At 43.7% G+C, this 17,245-nt stretch overlaps 1 protein-coding gene across 1 annotated transcript in view; it reads left to right on the top strand.

Moving 5' to 3' along the window:
* Positions 1-17,245, top strand: part of rnf123 (ring finger protein 123) — a 410,214-nt gene that overhangs the window by 80,248 nt on the left and 312,721 nt on the right. The window contains exons 9-14 of the mRNA XM_072280728.1: positions 6,622-6,750; positions 9,669-9,780; positions 10,308-10,412; positions 13,183-13,308; positions 13,819-13,911; positions 14,090-14,163. Coding sequence (XP_072136829.1) covers positions 6,622-6,750; positions 9,669-9,780; positions 10,308-10,412; positions 13,183-13,308; positions 13,819-13,911; positions 14,090-14,163 — 639 coding nt within the window. The remainder of the gene's footprint in view (positions 1-6,621; positions 6,751-9,668; positions 9,781-10,307; positions 10,413-13,182; positions 13,309-13,818; positions 13,912-14,089; positions 14,164-17,245) is intronic.

Below are 17,245 nucleotides of genomic sequence, written 5' to 3'. Positions count from 1 at the left end.
CCCTAGTTACATATATGTGCCTAAGACTTTTGCACAGTACTGTATGTGCTTGTCCCAGGACAGATCCTCTGATATAATAATTTCAAGAATTTAAAGCCATCGATCCTCTCCACTTCCGATCCCCTAATAAAGGTGACTCATGGATCTCTAGCAGCTTCATCCTGTAATTGATAATCAGCCCTTTGGTTTGCTCACTTTGAGTGAGAGATTGTTGTGGTACCATTCAACCAGATTTTCAGTTTTCCTCCTACTTGCCAATTTGTCACCAGCCTTGATTCAGGCAACAACATTGGTGGCTTTCTGACGGTGGTGTCTGAAAAGAGGATGCTGTCCAAGTTGCATGCCATCTTGGACAATGTCTCCCATCCACTACATAATGTACTAGTTGGGCACAGGAGTACTTTCAGCCAGAGACTCATTGCACCGAGATGTAACACTGAGCGTCATAGGAAGTCATTCCTGCCTGTGGCCATCAAACCCTTGGAGAGTCAGACACCCTGAGCCAATAGGCTGGTCCTGGACTTATTTCCTGGCATAATTTACGTATTGCTATTTAATTATTTATAATTTTATTACTATTTAATTATTTATGGTGCAACTGTAATGAAAACCAATTTCCCCTGGGATCAATAAAGTATGACTATGACTATGTGTTGTCAGCAAACTTAAATATGGCATTGGAGTTGTATTTAGACTCACAGTGGCCAAGTGGTTAAGGCGTTCGTCTGGTGATCTGAAGGTCGCTAGTTCGAGCCTCAGCTGTGGCAGTGTGTTTGTGTCCTTGAGCAAGGTATTTTACCACACATTGCTCTAGTGTCTGTGCGAGGAGTGGTGCCCCACACAGACTTCCAATCTGCGCCTTGTAAGGCATGAAAATGCCGGACGCAGGCCTCTCATGGTCTGAGTCGACGTTCCATCCCTCCCATAAATAGTAAGTGAGTACAGCAGGGGACTAAGCACACAGCCTGTGCTGGTGGTGATTGCGAAGGAGATGTTGTCAATCTGTACTAACTGGGGTCTGCCGGTAAGGAAATTAAGGATCCAGTTGCACAGGGAGGTATCGAACCTAGAACTTGGAGCTTAGTGATGTGTTTTGATTGGATTATAGTGGTAAATACTGAGCTGTAGACAATGAGGAGCATCCTGGCGAATGCATCTTCATTGTCCAGGTGTTTCAAAACTGAATGAAGAGCAAATCAAATTCAAGATCCAAGATTGTTGATGTCAGTTTTCAGTACACAAGTGTAAAGGAGAATGAAAGGATTGTTACTCTGGATCCAATGCAGCATAAAAAGACACAGTAAGCATTAAGAACATATTGTGGCCTCCTTGGGGGAGGAGAAGATGGTGGCGCGACGCAGCGCGAGTGGCCTGTCCGGTGAATGATATCTGTATTTGTTAAGTAGGGTAGTGTACACAATTCTGATTTGATGGAGACAGATGTGAGAAGCACGGAGGAGCACCTGGAGAAACTTCTGAAATGCCGGCTTTGCTGCCGCTGCTACTGTGTGATCGAGGATCTCCGGAGGGGAAGGCCTCAAATCCTCGGCTTTGCCTGTTGCTTGGCAGCTGGGGCTGGGGTCAAAGCGCTCGGCAGAGATGGTGCTCGGTGTTGGAGGGCTGGTTGGAGGCTCGAAGTTTTCGGACGGACTCAGAATCAGCTGTGGTCGGGTGCTTCCAGGGTGCTGCATCGGCAAGTTTGCGGCACTGGAGGTTCATGGCAGGGAAAGTTTTCTTCCTTCTACAGTCTGCGTGAGATGATGGAACTTTCAAGAGACTTTGAGACTTTTTTTTACCATGCCCATGGTCTGTTCTTTATCAAATTATGGTATTGCTTTGCACTGTTGTAACTATATGTTATAATTATGTGGTTTTTGTCAGTTTTTCAGTCTTGGTCTGTCTTATGTTTCTGTGATATCATACTGGAGGAACATTGTTTCATTTCTTAATGCATGCATTATTAAATGACAAAAGAGGACTGCGTGTCCTCATAATCTAATCTAATATTAGGTATAAATGTAAAAATGATCCTATGAACAAGTAACTGATAAGTTTGGCTGTATATTCATAAAGTTAGCTTATATTCATAGAATGATTGTATATACATAAGTTTGCTAGCTGTAAAAGTACCTAATCATAAAGTGACTCTGACAGGAAATGATAATAGGACAAAATTACTCTTGGCAAGAGGAACACTTCTAGGTAGCAGCAGGGCATATGTAAACAAGGATATGAAATGGCATCTGCTGTTAAATAATTGTGAAGATAGGCACATTAAAGTGGATCCAGGTCGCTCCTCAGATAAGAGTTGATATAGGTTGAAGTAAGTGTTACTGGACAATAGTCATTAAGACAGGTTACCACGTTCTTCTTGGGCACCAGTATGATTGATGCTTGCTTGAAGCAGCTGGGTACCTCTTAATGTTGAAGTGAGACATTGAAGATATCTGTAAACTCAACAAGTTAATTAGCACAGGACTTCACTACTTGGCCAGGTGCACGGTCTGGGCCAGATGCTGCCTGTGGATTCACTCTCCTGAAGGATGTTCTTAGCCTCAGAGACTGCAATCACAGGGTTGTTGGGGCTGTGGGGGTTCATGAGGGTTCTTCAATGTTCTGTCAGTCAATGTGAGCATAAAAGTCTTTGAGGGAAACCTCGTTGCCATTTATATTGCTTGGTTTTGCTTTGTAGGAGGTGATGGCATTCAAGCCCTGCCAGAGTTGTTGAGCATGTCTCTGTGATTCAAGTTTAGTCTGGGATAGCATGTGAGATCCAGGAATCATGCTTGGACCTTTTGTACTATCCCTGATTGCAGTCCTAAACATCACTAATCTAGCACTCAGCAGATGGTGAATCCTTTGGTTTATCCAGGGGATCTGGTTGGGGAAGACTCTGAATAATTTGGGGGACACACTCATGTTCATGCATATCTGTATAAATTCCATGACAACTCATACTATTGTTATCTATGTATGTGGAATATGACAACTACATCTTTCCATTCCTTAGGTCCTCTCCAGCCTTGAGTAAATATTGTCAGCCTTAGGGCTGAGACACACAGCAGCAGAAAACAATGGCAAATAAGATTAAGGAAAACTCCAAAAAGCATCTCAACATTTATGAAGAACAGGAGAATGACTGAGTGAGGGTAGGACCAATTTGGATTAAGAGGCAATGTGTCTGGAGTCAGAGGAGGTAGGGGGGTCCTTAATGAATAAATTGCTTCAGTATTTTTCAGTGAGAGGGACCTTGACAAATGAGAGGACAGCTAAAGACAGGCTAATATGCTGGCACATGTCAACATTAGGAAGAGGATGTGCTGAACTTTTGCACAACATTAGGATAGATATGTCCCCAGGGCCAGACAGGAAATACTCCAGGTTACTATGGGGACCAAGGAAAGAGATTGCTGTGCCTTTGGCATGGTCATTGTGTCCTCACTAGATACAGGAGTAGTACCAGAAGATTGGAGGATGGCAAATGTATACCTTTGTTCAAGACATGTAACAGGAATAATCCTGAAAATTACAGACCAGTCAGTCTTACATCAGTGGTGGGTTAACTACTGGAGAGGATAATGAGCACTTGACGAAGCACTATTTGATTAGGGATAATCAGCATGGATTTGTTAGGGGCAGGTCATGCCTCACAAATCCAATTGAATTATTTGAGGAAGTGACAAAACTAACTGAAGATAGAGCATGAATGTGGTGTTTATGGATTTTAGTAAGACGTTTGACGAGGTTCCCTAAGGTAAGCTCACTCATAATGTCAGTAGAGGGATCCAAGGAAACATGACAGCGTGGATTCAGATTTGGCTTGCCCACAGAAGGCAGAGACTCATAGTAGATGGTGCATATTTTTTCCAGCAGGTTTGTGATCTGTTCTGGTATCCCTGCTCTTTGGGACTCTTGTAAAGGATTTGTATTAGGAAGTGGAAGGGTGCATTAGTAAGTTTTCAGGTGAATTGAAAGTTGATAGTATTGTGGATAGTATAGAAGGTTATTGTAGTGTTATGTACCCCGTAACTGGGTTGCCAAACCAGCAGAAATAGATCACTCAGTTGGAGTCTGGATTACTGGAACTAAGAAAGTTTTATTAAAGAAACAAGCAACACAGTACTCTAATCAAAAGGATAATAAATGCAACAGTTCAGCAATGATAAACACACATGTACACAGAATTAGGATAACAGGATCAATCAAGCTCTATCGTCGTCTAGGGGTAAATGACCAGTTTCAAAGTGACGCAAAGTTCAGTTCAATTGAGTTCAGTTCAGTTCACAGTAATCACTGCCGTAGCGATGGACAGTGAGGGGAAGGAGAGAGAGAGCAAAAACGAATGAATATTCAAACGGCTTGCACACAGACCTTTGATATTCTTCGCAGTCAGCTTTTGGGCGAGCCCTTTGTAATGTCTTCTGAGATCACCGACTGTGACCCCTCCGTTTCCAGATACGATCTTTCCTCAGCGGTGAACCCGGCACCCAGGCAAGGGCGGACACACACCAGGTTCCCACTGATTGTATCTTTCCACCCTGTGCATCTCTGGCTTGGTCCCGCGACCAGCCCTCCAAAGACTCCCACCGACTTGTGGGAGGCGCACTGCTTCCAGGGTCTCGTTACCTCGTGGTGTCGTGTGTCTTGCCTTAGCGAACCTGTCCCTTTTTATCCCCCTGCTGGGGTGTCGCCTGTCCATCACTTCAAACAGTTCAGGGTTCAAAGGGGAGCTGATCTTGACAGCTCTCCCGTCTCTTCATTAACATCTCCAAATGCTGCTCCATTGTTTTCCTTATCTCTCTTTCTCCTGAAGACAGGTGGCAGACCAACTGCTGATCCCACTGGTGCCAGCACAGGACAGTTAACATCTTAGTCTATGTGTACTTTCGTCACAGTAGGTGTAACCCTCAGTTTTGGCTTGCGGCCTAATCTAGGGGAAGACCCCCTCCAGCCAGGCCAAACTTGAGAAATCTTGTTTGGGTGGATGCTGTGTGATGTGTTCCCCTGTTACAAATCAGTACCACAAAGTAACAAACAGTACACAATAAGCAATTAAACGATTGAGCTTTATGATTTTTAATTTGACTATAGGATTAGTAAGGAAAACAAAAAATCAAAAGGGGCCCATTCTCATGTGACACTGTAATGCTCAACGTATTGAGCTCACTGTTTTCCTGTCTCTTTGTTCTCCATCGATTTCCCCCCAGGCATCATCGACTCCTGACCCCATTCCAAGTCCAGTCCGTCCTGCATTCTATGACTTCCCCGTTCTGGCATTTTCTCTCTCCATCTTCTGCCAAACAAAAGACCGCGAAACCTTATCTTGGGCACACAAGAAAGAGAAACACCTCCCCTCATTGGCCAGCGCACATTCCAAAGGCCCCATTATCTCTAGTCATAACCCAAACACTGCGCTACAGAGAAACTGTTACATTAGCAGTGAAACCTTTCCCAGGTCCTTACTTAAGTTTTAATGAGACATTGATAGGATGCAGAGATGAACTGAGAAATGGGAGATGGAGTTCAATCCAGAAAAGTGTGAAGTGATATTGCTTGGAAGGCAGAGTGCAGGGTTCTGAGGAGTTAGAGGAACAGAGGGATCTTGGGGTCTACATCCATAGATCCCTCAATGTCGTTAAGAAGGCATATTAGCCTTCATTAGTCAGTGGATTGAGTTCAAGACTCGTGAGGTAATATTGCAACTTTATAAAAGCCTGGTGAGACCGCAATTGGAATATTGAGTTCAATTCTGGTGTTCTAATTTATAGAAGGGATGTGGCAACTTTAGAGAGGGTGCAGAGGAGATTTATCAGAATGCTGAGTGGATTAGAAAGCATATTTATTGAGGAAAGGTTGAGTGAGTTAGAACTTTTCTGTTTGGAGCAAAGGGGAATGAGAAGTGTCTTGATAGAGGTGCATAAGATAATGAGGCATAAATAGATTGGATAGCCAGTGCCTTTTTCCCAGGGCAGAAATGGCTAATGCCAGACGGCATAATTTTTGGATGATTAGAGGAAAGTATAACGGGTGATGTCAGAGGTAGGATTTTTACACAGAGAATGGTGGGTGTGAGGAACACTCTGCCTGGGGTGATAAAGGCAGATACATTAGGAATAGTTAAAAGACTCTTAGATAAGCACATGGATGGAAGGAAAATGGAGGACTATGTGAGAGGGAAGGATTGGATTAATCTTGGAGTAAGTTTAAAGGGCGACTCAATATCGTGGGGTGAAGGGCTTGTATTATGCTGTAGTATTCTATATTCGATTCTTCTGACTCTGGTTGTTCTTCCTCTACCCTCCACTCTGCTCTGTTTCTCCCAGATGCTCCTTCCCATGATATATTCTCACCTTCCACAACTTTACTTTGTTACTGATGTATCTAACTTCAATTTTAAACCAGCCAATGTGTTTGTCTAGGTCACCATTGTGGTAGGTATTGGAATACAGGTTACCATTTTAACCTTTTGAGCATTGCTGTGGAAATTTTGTTTGCTTTATTTTTCTGAAGTGTACTGCAACTTTGTGTAATTCATAACTGTAGACCGCGACAGCAAGTTATGCTAGTCAGATGGAATCAGTGGCGTCCCACTGAGAATAATCAGTGTTTTTCCTTTTCCAGAAATGGAATATCCTTGGGAACTGCGTTTGAAGACATAAGATCAGGCCCTGGTGTAGCCTACTTCCCAGCAATCAGCTTATCCTTCAAAGAGTCAGTGGCTTTCAACTTTGGCAGCCGGCCTATTCGATATCCTTTTTAGGTTGTCCAACACAGGTGTAGAACCCATATTATTGGTAACTATGTGGAATGTGACAACTGGATCTCTTCTTGCTGCTACCATTGGGAAGGAGGTATAGGAGCCTTAGGTCCCACACCACCAGGTTCAGGAAGAGTGGGGGGTTTTGATGATGGGGAGGGCTTTTTCTGTGATCTGATGGGTTGTATCCACCACTTCTTGTGGGTTTTTCTGTTCTTGGAGTTGATGTTTCCATGCCAGGACATAATGCATCCAGTCAGGATACTCTTCACTGTACATCCATAGAAGTTTGGCCAGGTTTTAGATGACATGCAGAATCTGTGCAGACTTCTGAGACAGTAGAGGCATAGTCTCGCCTTCTTTGTAATGGCACATGCTTGCTGGAGCCAAGACAGAACCTCTGAAATGATACTGACCCTCTGCACCTTCAATCCCCTAAAGATGACTGGCATGTAGACCTCTGGTTTCTTCCTCAATAATCAGCTCCTTGGTTTTGCTGACATTGAGAGTTTATTTATGTGGCACTATTCAACCAGATTTTCAATCTCCCTCCTATATGCCAGTTCGGACCAGAGAGAGGTGTACAAATCAGTGCAACTTCAAAGTTCCTCATTTCTGTAATTCAAGGTCAAAGTTGAATTTGTTGCCATGTGCACAGGCGTGACGAAAAACATATCTGCAGCAGCATCACAGGCACAGAGCATCAGATAAGCAGCATTCGCAAAATGCAAATTCAACATAAATTTGTTAACAGGAATAATTTATGGCAAAGTGATTAGAGTGGTCATAGTATTGCTAAAGTTTATTGATTAACGTTATGCTAGTTGGTTTGAGAACTGAATACCTGATGGGGTGTAGCTGTTCTTGAACTTGGGACTTCAGGCTTCTGTACCTCCTGCCCGATGGTAGCTAGAAGAAGGTGGTATGATCCAGGTGATGGAGATCTTTGATAGATCTTCCTTCCTTGAGGCAGTGCCTCCTCTGGATCCTACAGATGGTGGGAGGGATGTGCTTGTGATGTATTGGGCAGAGTCTACTACACTCTATAACTTCTTGTGTTCCTGCACATTTGAATGGCTTGCAACACACCATAATGTAAAACATTCAGGGTGCTTTCAGCAGTGCGTCCATTGAAGTGTATTAGTATTCAGTGACAAGCTGAACCATCTTAACCTCCTAAGGATCAGAATCAGGTTTAATGTCACCAGCATATGTCTTCAAATTTGTTGTAATGCGGCAGCAGTACAATGCAATATATAATGATAAAACATGTAAATTGCCATTAGTGTATATATTTAACAAACTAAATAAACAGTGCAAAAAGAGAAAAAAAAGTAGTGAGGTAGTATTCGTGGGTGCATTGTCCATTCAGAAATCTGATATTAGAGGGAAAGAAGCTATACCTGAATCGTTGGGTGTGTGCCTTCAGGCTTCTGTACCTCCGCCCTGATGGTAGCAATGAGAAGAGGGCATGTCCTGGGTGATGGGGGTCCCTAATGATGCATGCCATGCTTTTGAGACAATGCTCCTTGAAGATGTCCAGGATGCTGGAGAGACTAGTGCCCATGATGGAGCTTTCTGAGTTCACAACTTTCTGCAGCTTATTTCAGTCCGGTGAAGTGGGCCCCCCCACCAATACCAAGTGGTGATGTAATCAGTTAGAATGCCCTCCACGGTACATCTGTAGAAATTTGCAAATGTCTTTGGTGACATACCAAATCTTCTCAAACTCCTAATGAAATATAGTTGCTGTCGTGCCTTCTTTGTAATTGCATTGATATGCTGGGCCCAGGATAGGTCCTCAGCGTTGTTGACACCCAGAACTTGAAGTTGCTCATCCTTTCTACTTCTGATCCCTTGATGAGGACTGGTCTGTGTTCCCTTGTCTTACCCGTTTTTGAAGTCCACAATCTATTTATTTGTCTTTCTGACGTTGAGTGCAAGGTTATTGCTGCGACACCACTCAACTAGCTGATCTATCTTGCTCCTTTATGCCTTCTAATCACCATCTGAAATTCTGCCATCAATAGTTGTGTCATCACCAAATTTATAGATGGCATTTGAGCTGTGTCTAGTCATGTAGACATGGGTGTAGAGTCAGTAGAGTGGTGGTCAGGCACACATGCTTGAGGTGTGCCTGTGTTGATTATCAGAGAGGTGGAGGTGTTATTTCCAATTTGCACAGACTGTGATCTTCCAGTGAGGAAGTCATGGATTGATTTGCAGAGTGAGGTACAGAGGCCCAAGTTTTTGATCAGACCTGTAGGAATGATTGTGTTAAATGCTGAGCTGTGAACAATAAACTGCATCCTGACACAAGTATTAATATTGTCCAGTGGTCCAAGGCTACATGAAGAGCCATGGAGGTTGCATCCACTGTCGACATATTGTGGTGATAGGCAAAGTGCAGTGGGTCCAGGTCCCTGCTCAAGCAGGAGTTGACTCTGACCATAACCAATCTACTCATGTGAGTGCTACTGGATGACAGTCATTAAGACAGCTCACCCTGCTCTTCTCGAACACTGACATGATTGTAAAATAAAGATGCTGGTGCAATTTCCTTGTGCTGAGTCCAAGACATGTCACCTAATATGTTAAAACAGTTGACTCCACTGTCAATGCCCAATGTAGAATGGCATATGTTTGTCTTCCTTGTCCATCCAAGAATTAATAATCAGCTCTTTGGTTTTGCTGAGGTTGTCCGATAGGTTATTTTTGTGGCAGTTCTCAACCATTTGTTGCTTGGGTTAACTAACTCATTGCTTTTGAGATTGCGTACTAATCCAGATACAGCAAGTTGAGATTGCATTGTGTCCCACTGGTTCTACCATCAATATTGCCAGCAGCCTGCGGTTTGCCATTTACTGTTTGAACAGATTGACATTGTTTTCTTTTAACTTATTCGCACATACCCAATGGAAGGCTATAGCCCCATGCAGGACCCACCAGAGGCAGATCTTGTGAAGGCACACAAGCTCTTGGGGTACCTAAAGAATGTGTTCACAATCGGCTTAGACATCCAAGTAAGGAAATTGGTTTTACCTCATTAATATTTTGCTTAATTACCACTGCGAGCCATGATTATTCATTATTGGAAAGGCAGTGTGTTAGGTGTGGGAATGGATATTATGATATCTCGCCTGTGTTTGAATGTACTATGCATAATCCTTAGTGGAGGATTTGGTAAATCTTCCTGGTGCTAGTCTGTGTTTGCAAAAGGGCTTCACATTTACCTTCCATACTCTTTTGAGTTAGTATGTTAGATTTGTAACCTGGAGGTAGCCAAGGGAAAATTAAGTTTGAGAAAATAATTGGGTATATTGCCAGCCTGTGAGCAGTTACTACTCTTCATTCATTTACAGGCTCTGGGCTTTGATAGAAAGACCATCATTATTGCTCATCTGTAGTTGCTGTTGAGAATATGGTAGTGACTTGGAGGGGAGTAAATGCTTGGGAGATGCTCAGTATAGGATTGCTGCAGAGCACCTAGCAGCCAGTACATCATGGAGCAACAGCAGAGGAGGTGATAACATTACTCATTTATTTAAAGGAAGGAAAGCTGATGGAGAAGGACCCTGCATCGTGGCAAGCTGAGGGAGAACCGACTGTGCTTGTTACTCTTGCACACATCTTCAACTACTTCGCACCCCTAATGGCAAGTACCAGACCACTCAGTTAGGAATTCATAGCTGCAAAACGTGTTGGAGAGAGTTGATAACCCATGGATGACCAAGGTCAACCATACTGACTCTAGCATGATATGCTGAAGGACAATATCTCCAGATTTCAGAGACACCCAGAGAACCTGCCTCCACAGATGTCAGTCTTAGTGTCAATCAGGCATTACACTATATTTTCATCAAATGTTAAAGTAATGTGTAGTGATCTTTGAGGGAAGATGATTTTGACATATAATCATAGTATAGAATAGAACATTACGGTACATTACAGCCCCTTTGACCCAAGATGTTGTGCTGACTTTTTAATCTACAGTGTAAGATTAATTTTAACCCTTCCCTCCTACATAATCCTCGATTTTTCAATCGTTCATGTACCTATTGAAGAATCTGTTAAAAGAATCTCAGCATGTATCTACCGAGTGTTCCATGCACCCACCACACTCTGTGCAAAAAAAAAACTTATCTCTGACATCCTCCAATCACCTTAAAATTCCACCCCCCGCCCCCCACCATTTCCACCCTGGGATTATTTTCTGCAATTATGTTATATAAATACAAAATAATCTGCAGATGCTGGGGTCAAAGCAACACTCACAACACGCTGGAGGAACTCAGCAGGTCGGGCAGCATCCGTGGAAACGATGAGTGGATGTTTCGGGCTGGAACCCTTCGTCAGGACTGTAGGAGAAGGGGGCAGAGGCCCTATAAAGAAGGTGGGGGGAGGGTGGGAGGGAGAAGGCTGGTAGGTTCCAGGTGAAAAACCAGTAAGGGGAAAGATAAAGGGGTGGGGGAAGGGAGGCAGGGAGGTGATAGGCAGGAAAGGTGAAGAAAGAATAGGGGAAAACACAATGGGTAGTAGAAGGAGACGGGACCATGAGGGAGGTGGTAGGCAGCTGGAGGAGGGGGCAGAGTGACATAGGGATGGGGGAAGGGAGGGGGAGGGAATTACCAGAAGTTGGAGAATTCTATGTTCATACCAAGGGGCCGGAGACTACCTAGACGGTATATGAGGTGTTGCTCCTCCAACCTGAGTTTAGCCTCATCATGGCAGTAGAGGAGGCCATGTATGGACATATCTGAATGGGAGTGGGAAGCAGAGTTGAAGTGGGTGGCTACTGGGAGATCCTGTCTGTTCTGGCGGATGGAGCGGAGGTGCTTGACAAAGTGGTCCCCCAATCTGCGTCAGGTTTCACCGATGTAGAGGAGGCCGCACCGGGAGCACCGGATGCAATAGATGACCCCAACAGACTCACAAGTCAAGTGTTGCATCACCTGGAAGGACTGTTTGGGGCCCTGAATGGTGGCAAGAGAGGAGGTGTAGGGACAGGTGTAGCACTTGCGCTTACAGGGATAAGTGCCGGGTGGGAGATCCGTGGGGAGGGATGTGTGGACCAGGGAATCGTGGAGGGTCCGATCCTTGCGGAAGGCGGAGAGGGGTGGAGAGGGAAAGATGTGCTTAGTGGTGGGGGCCTGTTGAAGGTGGCGGAAGTTGCGGAGGATAATGTGTTGGATCTGGAGGCTCGTGGGGTGGTAGGTGAGGACAAGGGGAACTCTGTCCCTGTTGTGGTGGCGGGAGGATGGGGTGAGAGCCGAAGTGCAGGAAATGGAGGAGATGCGGGTGAGGGCATCATTGATGACAGCAGAAGGGAAACCACGATCCTTAAAGAAAGAGGACATTTGAGATGTCCTGGAGCGGAAATCCTCATCCTCGGAGCAGGTGCGGTGGAGATGGAGGAACTGGGAATAGGGAATGGCATTTTTGCATGTGGCGGGATGGGAAGAGGTAGTTAAGAGAGTCAGTGGGCTTGTAGAAGATGTTAGTGGACAGTCTGTCTCCAGAGATGGAGACCGAGAGATCGAGAAAGGGGAGAGAACTGTCCGAGATAGACCAAGTGAATTTGAGGGCTGGGTGGAAGTTTGAAGTAAAGTCGATAAAATTGATGAGCTCAGCATGGGTGCAGGAAACAGCACCAATGTAGTCGTCAAGGTACCGAAGGAAAAGTTGGGGAGCAGTACCAGTATAGGTTTGGAGCACAGACTGTTCCACATAACCAACAAAGAGGCAGGCATAGCTAGGGCCCATGCGAGTTCCCATAGCTACACCCTTGGTGTGAAGAAAGTGGGAAGAGCCAAAAGAGAAGTTATTGAGTGTGAGAACCAGTTCCGCCAACCGGAGGAGGGTAGTGGTGGTGGGGAACTGGTGAGGTCTATTATCCAGAAAGTAGCGGAGGACTTTGAGGCCTTCTTCGTGGGGAATGGAGGTGTATAGGGATTGGACATCCATAGTGAAAATGAAGCGGTTGGGACCGGGGAACTGGAAGTTATTGAAGAGGTGGAGGGCATGGGATATATCCCGGATGTAGGTGGGGTGAGACTGAACCATGGGTGACAAAATGGAGTCCAGGTAGGCAGATACAAGTCTTTATAGGGCTTCTGCCCCTTTCCCCGACAGTCCTGACGAAGGATTCCGGCCCGAAACGTGGACTCATTGTTTCCACGACCTGCTGAGTTCCTCCAGTGTGTTGTGAGTATGTTATATAAATTATTCTTGCCATTTTTCACTGTTGATTCTTGTTTTTCTATCCCCACTTTGGCCACTGATTTCTTACTTTGCCATCTCTATCCCCTCTGTATCTGTCATTGTTGTCTCTGGAAGTACTTTCACAACCGACAGCAGATTTTCATAGTACTGACAAGGTTACAGGTGTTTTCTCTCTTTAATTAATATTTTCTTGTTATAAACAGTGCAAAGTTTACCTTGTGGAAGAAGTGCTGATGTCCTATTTTCTGACTATGCTGGAGAGAGGTGGGTCAATAGATGAGCACCCATTGATCCAACGCTTGCTGGACCTGATGTGGCTTCTTATGGAGGTGAGTGTGAATAATGAAAGACTTACCAAATGGTTCAAACAAAAGTTGGGAGGGAAGATGGGATGGGTGTATGGAGCAGAGTGGAATACAGCTTGTCCATTTTGTTGCACTAAGTGCACAGATTTCTGGCCTCTGTTGGATTAATGCAGAGTATTAAATTTCACTCACCATGGGGGTATATGCACCTATCATTAGTAAATTGCCTTGTTTGTATCTGCTGTTCTCTATGAGATCAGTGTACCAGTCTGTTTGTATCTGTGTTGTTCTATCTAATTAGTGGTTTGACAAGTCTGTATTTGAATCATGTAATGTACTGCTAGGTCTGTACTGCTGCTTTTTCATTGGCTATTGGTACTCCTGAGACTGTATTGTGTCTTAACTACCATTAAGTTAATAGACTGTATTTGGGCTCTTTCAAGAGGTAAATCATTGTGATGTATTTTATTCATCATCACCTTTCTTGTTTGTTGCCTGGGCCCAGTTTTGAGTATACTTCATCATCTGTTGCAGGACTATGAAGTACAGGAGTGTTTGAAACAGCTGATGATGTCACTACTTCGTGCCTACAGGTTTTCTCCAATTATTCCTGACCTAGGGCTGCAGGTGAGGCAATACCATCTGAGCTTAATAGGACACTACTTATTGCATTGACTGTGAATGTAGGAATGAAAAGGCTTGCATGGTTTATTCTTGCAAATAGCTTTTTTATTATGAATAAAGTTTATTTTGATATAAAAAGAACCTTGGTGTACTAACTTCCTTCATTTGTATTTCTTTTCAGATTCACTACTTGCGCCTTACCATAGCTATTCTGAAGCACGAGAAAACCAGGAAATATTTGCTCAGCAATGTCTTATATCCTTTCAACATCTCCTGTGGTTAATAAGTGCTAGGCTAGAACCTCTGCTCAATTATCCCATGATGTGATGTCTAATTGTTCTAGCGGAAGTTTACCTTGTATTCAGGCCTTTGCTCATGTTATAATGGCAAATAGAAGGTGTACATTATCATTGCCTGTTTTTTCAGGAAATGTTTGACTACTCTCCAATGAAGTGGCTACAGTATGTATTGGATTAGGTCCATTCAAACCTGAGAGGATTTGGTGGTCTTGATTGTGAGTGACATAATGTTTCTGCATTGCCATGCAACTGCTGCTGGGATTTGGGTCTGTCAAGGATGGGGGAGAAATTGTCTTCCATTGATTCCTCAATATTATTCACTGCAACTGTTGATCACTGAAAGTACTGCAGCTTCCCATCAGAAGTTATGCTTAGAAAAAAATGAAAATGTATTCCTGTTTCAGAATGTGAGTGTCGTTAGCAAGGTAAGCGTTTATCGCCCATCTGTAATTGCCCCAGAGAAGACAGTGACCTGTCACCTCAAACGGTTATGGTTCTGGAGAAGTGTTTCCACAGTACTCTTGGGTAAGGAGTTCTTAAATTGAGATCTAATAACATTGAAGGTTCTGTGGTATAGCGTCAATAGATGGAAATGTGAGTAAACGCAGGATTATAAATGGATTGGTTAGATGTGATTTATTATTTGTTTATTTTTAAACTTGTTGACAACCCACTTCTCTCCATGGCGGTGGGGGTAGGGTGGTACAGTAGTGTAGAGGCTGTTGTTTTTAAGAGTGTTTTCATGCACTTACTATTCTTTACCTGTTTCAAGTTCCTGGGTGTCAAGATCTCTGAGGATCTAACCTGGTCCCAACACATTGATGTAGTCATAAAGAAAGCAAGACAACGGCTATACTTTATTAGGAGTTTGAAGAGATTTGGCATGTCAACAAATACACTCAAAAACTTCTATAGTTGTACTGTGGAGAGCATTCTGACAAACTGCATCACTGTCTGGTATGGAGGGGCTACTGCACAGGACTGAAAGAAGCTGAAGAAGGTTGTAAATCTAGTCAACTCCATCTTGAGTACTAGCCTACAAAGTACCCAGGACATCTTCAGGGAGCGGTGTCTCAGAAACGCAGCTTCCATATTAAGGACCTCCGGCACCCAGGGCATGCCCTTTTCTCAATGTTGCCATCGGGTAGGAGATACAGAAGCCTGAAGGCACACTCAGCGATTCAGGAATAGCTTCTTCCCCTCTGCCATCCGATTCCTAAATGGGCTGAATCTTTGGATACTACCTCACTTTTTTTTTAATATATAATATTTCTGTTTTTGCACTTTTAAAAAATCTATTCAATATGCATATACCATAATTGATTTACTTATTATTTCTTTTTACTCTGCTAGATTATGTATTGCATTGAACTGCTGTTGCTAAGTTAACAAATTTCATGTCACATGCTGGTGATAATAAACCTGATTCTGATACCTTTCTGGTGACTGAAGCAGGTGATTTAGGAGTTGCTTAGATGAGTAACTGAATTGCATTTTATAGATGGATTATTCTGCATCTGCAGTATGTCAGTGTTGGAGGAAAATAATGTTCGAGTTGGTAAACTGGTTTATTATTGTTAGGTATACAGAGGGACAGTGAAAGACTTCTCGCAGATCAATTCATTGCAATAGTGTACTGAGTTAAAGCAATAACAGATTGGAAAATAAAGTGTTATGGTTACAGAGAAAGTGCAGGCAGACAATATGGTGCAAGGTCATAATGAGGTAGATTGTAAGCTCAGGAGTTCATCTCATTGTAACTCTCCAATAGTCTTGTGCAAGGGGATAGATGCCATCCTTGAGCCTGGTGGTATGTCCATTCAGATTTTTGTATCTTTTGCCCATTGGGAATGGGGGAGAAGAGAGTATTCTAGCGTGGGTAGCAAACTATCATCAAATTGTCTCCTGCAGAATCAGAGGAGCCAACAAGCTCAGTCAATGTTACATCACCATCAAGAACACTTACCATGTCAAAAGATAAGATAGGAAATCACCTGGCTGTAAATCTGCTCTTCTGGTGAGGGCAGTGGAGGAGCATTTACAGGATGCTTTGAATTGGTCAACTGGACTGTATTCAGGGATGCACCTTTGGATTTGAATCAATCTACCACAATCGTCATTGACTTCATAAAGACCTGTGTGGATGAGAGTGTGCTGCCTTCTCGATGACTAGATTGGTGGTGTCAAGACTGCTGATCCAGAACCTTACATGTCCATGTACGACCTACAGAAGGCCAGTGTGAAAACAAAAGAGCGATTCACAATCAGATGCATAACAGCTGTGAGTGTATCCATGCTGTTACTTCCTTATTCATACTTTGAAAGAGAGAATACACTATGCCTGTACAAATCCCCACTGTGATCTCTGTCTCAGAGGCCAACATCAGAACATCCTTCAAAAAGGAGAATCCTTGTCAGGCCCTGATGGTGTACCCGGAAAGGTACTGAAAACCTGGGCTGATGAATTGGCTGGTGTTCAGGGACATCTTCAGCCTCTCATTGCTGCAATTCCATTTACTTCAAAAGAGAAGAGCAGGGTGAGCTGCCTCAGTGACTATTGGCCTGTATCACTCACATCTGTTGTGATGAAGCGCTTTGAGAGTTTGGTCACAGCTAGTATTAACTCCTGCCTGAGCAATGACCTGGGGTCTTTGCAGTTTGCCTGCTGCCACATCAATTTTACAATAGACAATAGGTGTAATCTCACTGGCTCTTCATTCCGCCGGGGACCACCTGGGTAGCAGCAAATTGTGTCAGGCTGTTGTTTGTTGATTCGAGTTCAGCTCTCAACACCATCATCTCATCAGTACTCATCACACGCTTCAAAAGCTGGGCCTCTACAAATAGATCCTCGACTTCTTATCAGGAGACTACAGTCAGTGCAGACTAGTAATAAAATCTCCTTGCTGATAATCAACACTGAAGTGTTTAATCCAATTATAGAACACGAAACAGAACAGTTCAGCATATACAGGCCCTTCGGCCCACGATATTATGTTGACCTTATAATCTACTTCCAAGATCAATGTAATGCTTCC

This window comes from Mobula birostris, chromosome 16, assembly GCF_030028105.1.
Source record: "Mobula birostris isolate sMobBir1 chromosome 16, sMobBir1.hap1, whole genome shotgun sequence".
NCBI lineage: Eukaryota > Metazoa > Chordata > Chondrichthyes > Myliobatiformes > Myliobatidae > Mobula > Mobula birostris.
This window is presented reverse-complemented; position numbering and strand designations above follow the sequence as displayed.